Genomic DNA, 12,053 nt, shown 5'->3' on the forward strand with positions numbered 1-12,053 from the left:
TAACTGAAGAATTTCCTAAGTTAGGAATCCTAAGGATTTAGGAATTGCTTCTGTAATGGAGTTTTTCCATCTTTGCAACTAGAATAAGCAGTTAGGAAACTTTTGTGTAATGATGCCCAAGTGGAGACGTGTCACTCATCTTTATTTGTCAACGCTCAGAAGTAGGAGCTAAAAAAGTTCCTCAAAACTGCGCTCTAAGAACTAAAATGGCCACCAACTCTTCTTAGAGATATGAAAGAGTTCCTTGGTCCAAAAACGGCCAACAATTTCTCCAATGTCCGATTCGATATGGTCCCCGACAGGAGAGGAAATGGGGAGTAGTGTGAGTAGTTCAAGTAACAACACCTACAGCATCATTCTGTACATTTCACAGCTTTACAACGAAGGTGCTGACACCTGCTGTTAAGATCGACAAGAGCGGAATGGTTAGTGGCATTTTTCTCTTAAATAGCATCAAAAGGAAGTCAAACTTTACCTCAGACTCAGAGTTGTTAGTCTATTGGCGAGATACAGTACAGTGAAGGGTTAAAAAACAATCACCAGAAAGACGGATGGATTCAAAGAATGTAGAAAATCATGCAAAGAAAATCGGTCATTGCTCATCAAGAGTTACAAAAGGAGTATAAAAACCTTCAGGAAGAGAGAAATTACTAGAGCTGTTTTTTTGTTTTTGTTTTTTTTTCATTCACCTCCTTCAGCAGACAACACAGACCTTCATCCATTCATTCATTCACTCACTCGTTCATTTAATCAGATTCAAATGCTGTAGTACTTCAGGGCAAAGTGCATCAGTTCAATTCAAACCTTGTTGTCTCTCATGAAGAGTGTCGATCAAACAAACCTAAAAACAATCACCATGGAAACACATTCAGCATGACATTAAAGTTGTTAATATGTACAAATCATTCAATGATAAAAACTAACGTCACGCATGTAACATGGAAACATGTACGCACATTTATATGTTAGTGTTTTTGGAAAACCAAACGTGCAAAATTGCGTTTTTTTTGTCCCGTTTGGTTTTCCATCCGTGTGCGGACATGTTGATACATGCGTGCGTGTGTCGTCACATTCACAAATACAACTGATTAAATGGGAAATAAAAGATGCAGTTGAGAGTCCCCAAGAAGGCAGGGCTGAACCCAGGTGGCTGATGGGAGATGTAGTCAGGCGGAAGTGGAATAATCCCTCCACAGTAAAACGACGTGAAGTTTTAAGGCAGAGTCTGACTGCAAAGACACCGGGCTCCTCTGGATGTTTTGGTTGTTTTTTTTGTTTTTTTTTTACTGAAAGAGGCTCGGTCCTGCTCCGGCTGAGCCGTGGTTTGGTTTGGTGAGGGAAGGCTGCCATCTGCTGGTCGACTGGTGGAAGTACAACCCCGCGAAGAAAAGGAGAGGAAAGGTGGGAGAAGACAGGTGGTAGAGAGGTCCTGTGTTCACCTGATAGTCCTGCTATCTGTCTAAAGAGTAGCTCTGATGTTACCCAGCTGCTGTTTGGAAGACATTTGATGCACAAACATAAATAAGACTCATGCTGGACTTCCATCGATGGGATAATTCAGATTATTTTAAGTGGGGTTGTTTGAGGCCATTTTCTATAGGTAAAATCAGTAATTTTATCTCACAGAACACAGGAGTTGCTGGTCTACTTCTGTCTCGATCTGTTAGTTTGATTGTGTTATTGTGTGACTCAGGTGTTTTAAAAGTATAGTTTGGATTCACTTAAGTCACACAATGACACAAAATAACTTAAAGATCAAGGCAGCAGTTGACCAGCAACTCCTGTGTCCTGTGAGGTAAAATTATTGATTTCGTCCATTGAGTTTGGTTGGTGATATTTTGGCTTATAACAGCTGTTTCCTGCCAGAAAAGGCTATGTGATGGCAAAGTAAAGTGGTGAAAATATTCTAAATATAGTGTAAACTTAAATTAATATTGTTTTTTTTTTTTTAGCTGGACCCTTTTTAGTGTCTAAAACCTTTGCTGGTCATCCTGCCCACGGCAGTATGTTGCTCAGCTTTCGTGCTGATGCCCCTCTGGTGCCTCTCTGGCATCTACTGTGTCTAATACACCAGCTATCGATAAGTACCTTATACAATCCCACGTCAAATAAGCCAAACTATCCCTTTAAAACATCAGGATGGCATTCAACAAACAACTCAGCCAACGCTGCACACACACATTTATAGTTGCGGATGAAACACTCGGTCATGTTTGGGACACGTTTAAGGGCATGCGGCTGAATGAGGGTGAGGGCAGGCATGAGGAGCAGAGTGGCTCAGGCAGGCAGGCAGGCAGGCAGGCAGGCAGGCAGGCAGGCAGACATCACCAACAGAGCACAGATGATGATGATGATGATGATTACAGGGTGAGCAGTGCAGCACTGACTTTGTTAGTGGCAGTAAATACTGTGAGCACAACTGACCCTTAACAGGTGACAAACCCTGACGCTCTGAGTTTAAGAACTTATTTTCTCTCATGAGGAGCTGGACCAAAACATTTGAATGATTTATAGAATATAGCAAGTGGGGAAAAAAAAGGAAACGGCAAGGAAATATTGAAATGCTGATGTGCCATTTTATTTTGAACTTGAGGATTCATTCTTGGCCTCCAAAGTAGCAGTTTGACCAAGAAATGTCTCATCTAAAGGTTCACTTACTTGGTGCTTCCCAAAGTTTTCAGCCACATCTTATAGCCTTCCTCAGCAGATGATGTTGCTCGGCTGCCATGTCATTTTTTGTGATGAGAATTTGCTACCAAAATAAGCTTCAATTGAAGCCTCTACAAAAAGGCCTCAGAGAATCTTTTCTTCCAACATTTTGTCCAGCACCAACAGAGAAGATTTGTTTAATTCATGACGGGTAAACTATCCTGTTAAAGCACAAAGCAGACAGTGAATCAATGAGGTGGGGAGATGTTCCTGATGAATCATTAAATCCAAGCCAAATCAGAGAGGAGAACCTGCCACTGCACTGCTCTTAATGAGCTGAAACCTTGCTGTCAAGAGGTAAAAAAAACTCCTCCTGAAACATCACTGACTATGCTTACATGCACAAAACAATCAATATATTTAAACACATCCACACACCTGCTGAAATTAGAGTCTTTCATTATATTTAAAAGGATGTGTGTTTCTCCTTCTTACCTTCTTCTTCTGTGAGATGCATGCACAAAAATTTTGTGCATCCCTGCAAACTGCTGGCTAGTTGCTTGCAAGGCTGTGTCACAAAATTACAGTAAAACTCCAAATGTACTGTATGTGTCCAAAGGATGATCCTAAAACATGAATCATCATATTCATAACAATTCATAACATAAAACTTACTGAAATGATTTCAGTGTATCAGTACTTTCTAAAGTAGTGACTAAAGTATCAATTTTGCAATATTGTCATATGGGGATTAACCGTGGATTAAATCAGTGAGCACTGTGCATGTAAACATAGTCAGTAGTTGCTACATACTTGAATGTTTCCACCCACAGAGAGCAGAACATCAGCAGGTTCTTCCTTCTTCAATGAGGCCGTTAACCACGTGTAGCCATCACAGAAGTCCCTTCTTTTAAGACCCTTACAGACCAGAAAGCGGCAGGCTGTGTCTTCTGACTATTTCAATAAAGTGCAGCAAGAACGAGTCCTGTCTAAAATAAGGTCTGTGGTTAACACAAACTTTAGAGATTTTCATATGCTTTGTTCTACATCATACAATATGTCAGTAAATATCTCAATGCCGAATGTTCACTGACTGAGTAAGTGTTCTTTTATGAGTTGTAATAAATCATTAATAATCTTGTAGAAGGAGCAGATAGATTTAAAACGGTTAAACTGAGCAAAATGTTAATGGAGTTTGGCAGGCAGTGAGACAGGCAGTCACTGAACTCAAACTCCAGTGTGTATTTTCGGAGCAGTGGGCTTTTGTTTTCAGGATAACAGACTTAATTTTACATTGACAGACAGGTATAAACAGCTGAAATTAAATGTGTAGTGTTGAAGGAATGTGATTTGGATTCTCCTCATAAGACTGGAGCTGAGAAATTGTTGCAAATAGCAACTCTGCTGTCTGTTTCAGACACACAAAAACCCTGGGCAAATATTGCTATTTAATTTAAAAGACTTATTGGCCACGCCAATGTCATGCATCTCTAGATCAAACCTTTGCAGCTCGATACAGAGAAGAAAACTGTGTGACTCTAGTGAGACCTGCTGTATGCAGGTTTAGCTCGAAGCTGCAGTATTTGTAACTTTCTGGTCTGAAAAGGTCTTCAAAGTCTGTCTCACCGTCAGGAGTAAACATTCAGAAACTCATGGTGGGACTCTGCAGTGGCTGCCACTTATTAAATAATATTAATGCCTGTTTTTATCTTTAAGGTCATCTATTCCTCTACTAATGACCCTCCCTTCTTGCTCAAGTATCCCAGAATGCTTTGTTGATTATGGGTATGTGAGCATGCAGACATGCAACCCTGCCACTGTCCCTCTCTACCTCTCTTTCCCCTCATTGCTCTCTTTCTTCGTCACCACCCCACCACCACCAATAATCAGCAATCAGCGTGAGCCCTCCACCAGCCAATCAAATCGCCCGGCCACCCTGCAGCCCTCAGGAACCTGCAGTCACATAGAGGAGAGAGACAGTTACTAAAAGACACACACAAGTCACACAGACACACAAACATGATGAGGTTGAGAAGGAGGGTTTTGTTTTAGCAGAAAAAAAATGTTCATAGAGACTCAGAGAGTTTCGATCAATTCTAGGGATCACAATTTTTTTCCGCTTGCCTCTCAGGAGAAGAGCTTACTTATACTTTTTTTTTTACTGCTTCCTTTTTAATCATAAATAATGTAATCATAATAAATGCATGTGTAAATCTGTCCATATTTAGTGGTGTCAAATCACCAAAAAATATCAAATCTTGCATAATGTTGCTTTAAAAGCTTTTGAAGCATTTCATATATTCAGTATAAAATAAAACTACAGGTCAGCACGTTTAAATTAATTAAAACTGAATTGACCTCAAACTCAGTTCAGTTTGGTTCGTGAACTTTTCTACATTTGCCAGCCAGCCTCCCCTTTAAACACACTTCACCTTTAAGAGCTGATAACAAATAAATGGCAGCAACATTTTCCCGTCAGCTGTTCTGTGTGTTCAGTCGCTCTGGATGTTTGTACCATTGTTTGTCCTTGTAGGTGTTGGCTGCAGTAATAAACCCTCCAGGTGTGACTATATATTGAGTCGTCACAGTGAAACTCCCGCAGCAGAAGATTAAACCATCACAGATACTGATGGGAACTCTAATGCTCAGAGCTGTTTTTAATCAGTGACTCAAACAACAACCAACAACAGTCAGTTTATGAGTGAAAGATAGCATCAAATACATGATTTGTCAGTGAGAATTATAAGAATTATTCTTACAGGCTCCTTTAACTGAAGAGAAACGGTTTCCACATGGCATTTTGTCACTTTCATAACTTGTTATTACCTTTATTTTTAAAAGCGGAGGTTCAGATTTTATAGTTAAAGGAAACAGTTGGTGACATTCTGTATTTTCTTATTGTTAAACAATACTATAAAAGGACAATCAAAACAAAACTGGTTCCCAACCTGGGAGTCAGGACCCCTGAAAGGGTCCAAAGAGAATTCTGACGGGTTGCTAGATGAATACAGGTATAGGATACACAAAATTATATTCTGATATTCTCACTTTTATCTTATTTATGCCTTTTCTTATGAAATATTGGACAGTTTGACCTCTTAATGGAATGAAACATCATTCAAACTGAACAGCCCGAGAAAGAAAAGACTGAGACTAAGACTAGGATAAACTAAGATCAAACTTCTCCTGTCATACTTTCACATTATAATAAGTTCCTTAATCGGAATTAATTTTGTGCTTAACTATGGTGCCGCAACCAATTCAATGTATATTTATATGTAATATATTTACTGGAACCAAAATATAGCAGATTTTCCATGGGAACCAACGTGGCCGTGTCTTATTCTGCAGGATGTTGTGCACGAGGCAGCGCCCTCTGTTGACGACATCCCTGATTATAATGGTTCCACTCAATACTGGTGAAAATGGGGGCTGGTTCACTAGATAGCTCCAAGGATCTTGAATGGAACCATGTCAAGAACCAGAGCTCGTTTGGTGGAAAAGAATCGACTGTGAGCTTCATAACAGTTCTTCAGAAACCTATGGTACTTTTTCACCAACATGGACCTGACTGTGTTCCTGTTCAAGGACCCAATTCTGAACCGATTGGATATTTTCACCAAAAATAAATTGGTTTGGAACCTGAAAAGTTTGTTCCCACCTGGAACCAAAAAACAACAGGTTTTCCACAGGAACCAAAGTGGATGTTTCATTTTCTACAGGTCATTGAGCACTGTGTACACTGATCACAATGGTTCTGCTCAAACCTGGTGGAAACACGGGCTGCGTCACAAGACAGCATCAAGGTTCCAAGAATCTTGAAAGGAACCAGTTCAAGAACCAGAGCTAATTTGGTGGAAAAGGGCCTTGAGTGACATCACAGAGACCACATCCAAGTTTTATAGTCTATGGTAGGAACCAGTGGGGCTAGGGATTGACTGCTTAGTGATCTATGAAACCTACACATTGTTGGTTTTGGTCTTTTCAAAGAATTTGTTGACAATAAAGAAAAAAAGCAGAAAAACACCAGCTTTGTCCTTTAAAATATCCAGTTTTGCTGTGAAACGACATCAAATTAAAAAGATTAAACAATGTCCAGTAAGAAAACCGTCTCTCTTCAGAGGCTGAAACCAGGCAGAACTCTGTAAGTATAATTCCAGTTTTAGTGTGATGGCACTGGTCAAACAGAAAAAAAAACAAATGTGCAGGTACACACACACAAACACACACAAACACACACACACACACACACACACACACACACACACACACACACACAGACACACACACACACACACATGCACACGCACGCACACACACACACACACTGCAATCTGACAGAAATAAAAACATCTTCAAATCATGTCAACACATGAATCCAAACAGCTTAAAATCAGGGAATTTTAAACGTCTCCATTTTAAAAAAGAAATAATTAAAGGAACAAATAAAAAATAAATTGTTTCTAATATATTACATAAAACAATCTAAAACACTTTGATCGATAAAGAAGTGGTGTAGCCGTGACGTTGGGCTCAAAACAGCAGTGGAGACATCATTCACACACACAGAGACGCTCCATATACATTAAATCAAATAGGTCTGTCCTATTTGTCTTTGTGCTCAGACACTCACCTCTGAAACACCAGTCCCACAGATATGAGAGGAGGACGAGGACGAACGATTACAGTTAGAGGAATGAACAGGAGGAGGATGGAGAGACAGGATGGAAATCAGAAAAGGGAAAAATGGATGAATGTCCATGCGGGTGTTCAGATGTCAGTCTTTGTTTTTTTTCCTTTTGTAGTGTTATGTTGAGGGACAGAAAGCAGAGGATGACAGATGAGGGGATGAGAGGACAGAGGACAGTGTAGCTTCAGATGTAGGTGACAGCACCTTTGCTGTTCTTCTCCAGGGTGATTTCTACGTAGGAGGTGGGGACGTAGCCTTCCTCTCCGCTCTGCTTCCTCGCCCTCGTCCAGCCATCGCCTTTATCCTCCTCGATGATGTACAACACCTGCAACGGAAAAGATAAGTTTCTTCTTAATGAACGCAGTGAGATTCTGGATGATTGATCAGTGATAAGAACACAGAAATACAACCCCAATTCAAAATAAACTTAGATGCTGTGTAAAACGGAAATAAAAACAGAATGCAATGATTTGCAAAAAGTTTCTGAAGTATAGTCAGTTAACAAAAGGTTACGTTGTTTACTAGCAGGCCGAGAAATGAACAAAATGCTACATTGTTTGCTAACTAGCCAAGACGTTAACAAAAGGTTACATTGTTTTCTAACTAGCTAATAAGTTAATGAACCATTACATTTGCTGCTAGCTAACTAAAAAGTTAGATAGTACATAAGAAATGAGCATTACCTCGTCTTCTGCCATCACCAGCGTCCCCTCATTCTGACCTGAGAGTCAAAGAAATCACAGAGACATTAAACAAACATCAAGGTTAGTTTTGGTCTGAAACGTCTTCCTCAAACTACTAATTTTTTTTTTTTTTTTTAACTTTACTCCTGTGATACTTCCCCTCGCAGTAACCCGCAGGTGTAACAGTCGTTTTGGATTTGCATTACAGCTGTGCAGTTTTTCTTCAGTCTGCTGTCATAAATGTGTCTTTCTGTGTCTCCTCACCATCAAAGGAGTAGAGCGCTTTGCAGTGTCCGATGACGGGCAGCGGATCGTCATCGTCAAACTCGTCGTCAAACTCGTGCGGGTCAGGGTTGGGGTTTCCAGGCTGTGGGGGGCCGGAGCGGTGGTGAGGCGTGTGATGTTCCTGACTGGTGTCATCGGTGTAACTGCCCTCAGGGCTGAAGGGGGACAGGAAGCAGGAATCAGTTTTGTGTTTACATGATTCAAATACATCATATATATATACAATACAATACATACAACTGTTCCCTGTTTGTATATGACAGCAAAGACACAACAGACAGAAATTATTCCTGTGAAGAAAACTCAATTACATCCTGTGTCAAGTGAAACTCTTTGACTTTTATAAAGTCCACTTGAATATGGATTTTATTATTTAATAATCAATTGTATAGACCAATAAATTGATTTTATTAGGCGCTATTAAAATATCAACTTTTTAAAAAGGTGAAATGACTGTCATTACTTTCATTGTCAATTAATATATTGATCACTGTTTCCCAAAGCCCAAGATAACGTCCTCAAATGTCCTATATATGTGGTAGACATTTGAGGACTTCATCTTGAGCTTTTAGAAAAACAAATCAACATTTTTCATATTTTCTGACATTTTATAGTTCAAACAGCACACCAACAGGCCATTCGGTATAACAAAATGGCTAAATAGCGCTCCCTACAAAACTTAAACGAAGCAGCCCCGGCGGCACTTTTCACCTACATGTACAACAATCGGTTGCCACATGTATCATGTCCAGGTGCACAAAAAAGCCTCTTGGAGCTTTAAATATTTTTAGATATGTGTGTATATTTAAATACTTTCTGTTAATATCCTCCCTCTTTCTGTATATTTTGTATACGTGTGTGTAAGTGTTTACCTCTCTCTGCCTTGAGGAGTGTGATGGTGGTTGTCAGCGCTGTGTCGTCTGTCTCCTCTGGAGCTCTGCTTCCCCTCCACCTCAGATAACCAAGTCTGTCAGCAGAGACAAACCGAGAGGAGACTTCAGTTCATATCACACATGGTATATTTAGAGTGACACAAGCATCATCTACATGTAGTATCTCACAGAATATCTGACCAAGAGATTGAGCCAGAAGCTGAATAAATCAATAGTTGACATAACTGTCACCAGGCGGAGAAAAGCTGAAACTATTTCAGCTTCGACCCTTCCTTTCATCCCCAACCCTCAGCTCATTTTGGCGTTTTCAGCTCTATTTAAATCTGAATCTTCTTCCTTTCATACCTCATTTTTGTGGATTTCTGAGCGCAGCTTCTCCATGTTACAGATGGTCTCTGATATTTTGGGCTGTAGGCTGCTGGGGTCTCCCATCTGTGGATTCTTCTCGTACACATCCTTCATCTTATTCAAGGCGTCTCTGAAAGACAGAAACAAACATGTACAGGATGGCTGATGGGATGAATTAATGATAATAAACAGTTCATGGCTCATAATGGTGAGAAACAACACAGTGCTACAGCTTCTCCACAGACATTTTTCTTCAACAGTTTTGACCATAAACTGTTTTTTCAATATTTTTTTGCTTCTTTCATGCTTGCAACCCATTTGCCATTGATCAAATAAATGACCCCAGAAAGTCTGTAGTCTAGGATCTACCTCTGGTCCATCTCTTTTTGGAGCTCTTTGTTGAGTTCGTCAATCCTCTGCTGCAGCCTCTTCCTCCTCTGCTCGGGGGGTAAATGGCTGAAATCCTCCAGAGATGGAGCCTGGTGGTAAAAAAAAACCATACAAATGCATATTTCACAATATTTTATAAACCAGCTCAGGACGAAGTGATGTGGAAAAGTGAAGCCGGAAAAATACAACATACTCTCTGAGGCTTGCACAAATCTGTCATTCCACTGAGATCACTTAGATCAAACTTACTTGAATGAAGGAAAAGTTAATACAAGGCTGATAATCACGTCGTTATCAGCACTCAGATATTAAAACTGACTGATGCACCAAACATCTTTAACATCTTGTTTTCCAGAAATAATAATAATAATACTAATAATAATAATAATAATAATAATAATAAATGTTTGCTCCTGATGTGTCTCAATTTTCCTTCTGGGACTGTCAGTACTCACAAGTTACAGAGTAGAGTGGCTGACATAAACAAGGAATAAGATGGACTAGAACTGGGGAACTATTAACTATAGTTTTAGTTAGTGAAAATACAAACCCAATTAAAAAAATGCTGGGATGTTGTGTAAAACGTAAATAAAAACAGAATGCAATGATTTACAAAAAACTCCTCACCCATACTAACGTGAATAGAGTAGAAAAAACAAGATATTTAATGTTAAAACTGGTTAACTTGAGTTTTTCAGTTTGAACATTAAATATTTTTTCTTTGTACTGTATTCACTTGAATATAGACTGAAAAGTTTTTGCAAAACACTGCGTTTTGTTTTTATTCATGTTTTATACAATGTCCCAACTTTTTTGTAATTGTGGTTGTATTATATAGATCAGAAAGTAGGAGATCTATTTTAACTAGAAGCTAACTTTAATATCTCTACTGGGTTTATATATTGGACACTATGGGAAGTCCTACAAGGTGAGGATACGTGTACGAGGACCTACGCTGGTGGGTTTTCTCATAACTACTCTACACACTCACACACACACACACACTTACCATCTTGACTGACCACTGACGTGTTAACCGTTACCGTAAAAAGAGACAAACAACATGAGATGCTGGTTAGTTGTCAGTGTTTCAAACAGCCACCAACACGGCAGTCGGTCAGCATGAAAACCAGTCAGATCGAGTTTGTCAAGAAGTTCAATGGTTCACGTTTACTAAATAACAGCTGCATGTGTTATTTAAGGGACATGAACTATTACTGATAGTTGAATATTTATATTTAGCCTGCTGCTGTGTGATGATTCACACATAAAAAAAAAAAAAAGTGTAAAAGTTGCCTTTTACTTGAGCCACTTAAATATTCAGGCTTCCACTTGTCTACAGTTGGTGGCAGCGACGTACAAACAAACAGAACAACAGGCCAAAACAGACTATACAGGGGGTGAATTTTTATATATCGCACCTGTTTAAATTATGTTTCGGTTTAAAGTTATGCATAATTTTGACCAGTGTTTACCATTTTTGCTGCCATCTTATATTATCTTATTTAAAACATATACATGTTAAATACTGTATAAATCCAAAAATAAATGCATTTGCTGAATTAACAGGCCACTTCATTGTTTTTTTTCCTTGCATCAGGAAAACAATATACACATTTTACCTGCTTTATAAAAGGCTGTCTGTATATATAAATCTTAAATTTGCTGAATCTCTTCAATAGTCTTATTTATTTGGGGACTCATCCAAAATTCATCCACTATTTTACTGTCTATGTAAATAACTAAATGTAACAGCCGGTCAGGTGGTCCACCTGTTCCTCTTGCAAGATAAACCACACTGAAAAGCAGCCAATCACAGATGGTCCTGACAGAACTGACGATCAAAGTGTTGGCTTGGCACTGAGGCCGGGTGTTATTCACAAGTGTTACACTGTCTGAAAGCAGAAGGCTCTGCTTCAGAGCCACTCCAACACACATAACACACACACAGATCACTGCAAACTCGGGACAGACCAACATCTGAGCAACACACCTGATGTTGGTAAAACATTCCCCCACACAACACTGCAACCAGAACGCCACAAAACCCTCAGAGTCCCTCACACACACACACACCATGAATCCCTGAGGATCCTCCAGCTTGTGATTGGAGCA

The 12,053-nt window shown here is 39.4% G+C and overlaps 1 protein-coding gene across 3 annotated transcripts in view; it reads right to left on the minus strand.

The window, feature by feature from the left end:
- Positions 1 to 4,466: 4,466 nt before the first annotated feature.
- Positions 4,467 to 12,053, minus strand: part of fnbp1l (formin binding protein 1-like) — a 56,095-nt gene continuing 48,508 nt past the window's right edge. Inside the window, exons 10-16 of one of the 3 annotated variants that reach the window (XM_084723538.1) lie at positions 9,918 to 10,027; positions 9,546 to 9,678; positions 9,180 to 9,274; positions 8,287 to 8,462; positions 8,023 to 8,060; positions 7,544 to 7,664; positions 4,467 to 4,602 (exon numbers count right to left, since the gene is read on the minus strand). In XM_084723538.1, coding sequence (XP_084579664.1) covers positions 4,595 to 4,602; positions 7,544 to 7,664; positions 8,023 to 8,060; positions 8,287 to 8,462; positions 9,180 to 9,274; positions 9,546 to 9,678; positions 9,918 to 10,027 — 681 coding nt within the window. In that variant the 3' untranslated portion in view covers positions 4,467 to 4,594. Of the gene's footprint in view, positions 4,603 to 6,630; positions 7,665 to 8,022; positions 8,061 to 8,286; positions 8,463 to 9,179; positions 9,275 to 9,545; positions 9,679 to 9,917; positions 10,028 to 10,947; positions 10,963 to 12,053 lie in introns of those variants that run through there. The other 2 variants (XM_084723539.1, XM_084723537.1) reach the window with 2 other exon arrangements.

This window comes from Lutjanus erythropterus, chromosome 7 (assembly GCF_056507025.1).
Source record: "Lutjanus erythropterus isolate fLutEry1 chromosome 7, fLutEry1.hap2, whole genome shotgun sequence".
Classification (NCBI taxonomy): domain Eukaryota; kingdom Metazoa; phylum Chordata; class Actinopteri; order Lutjaniformes; family Lutjanidae; genus Lutjanus; species Lutjanus erythropterus.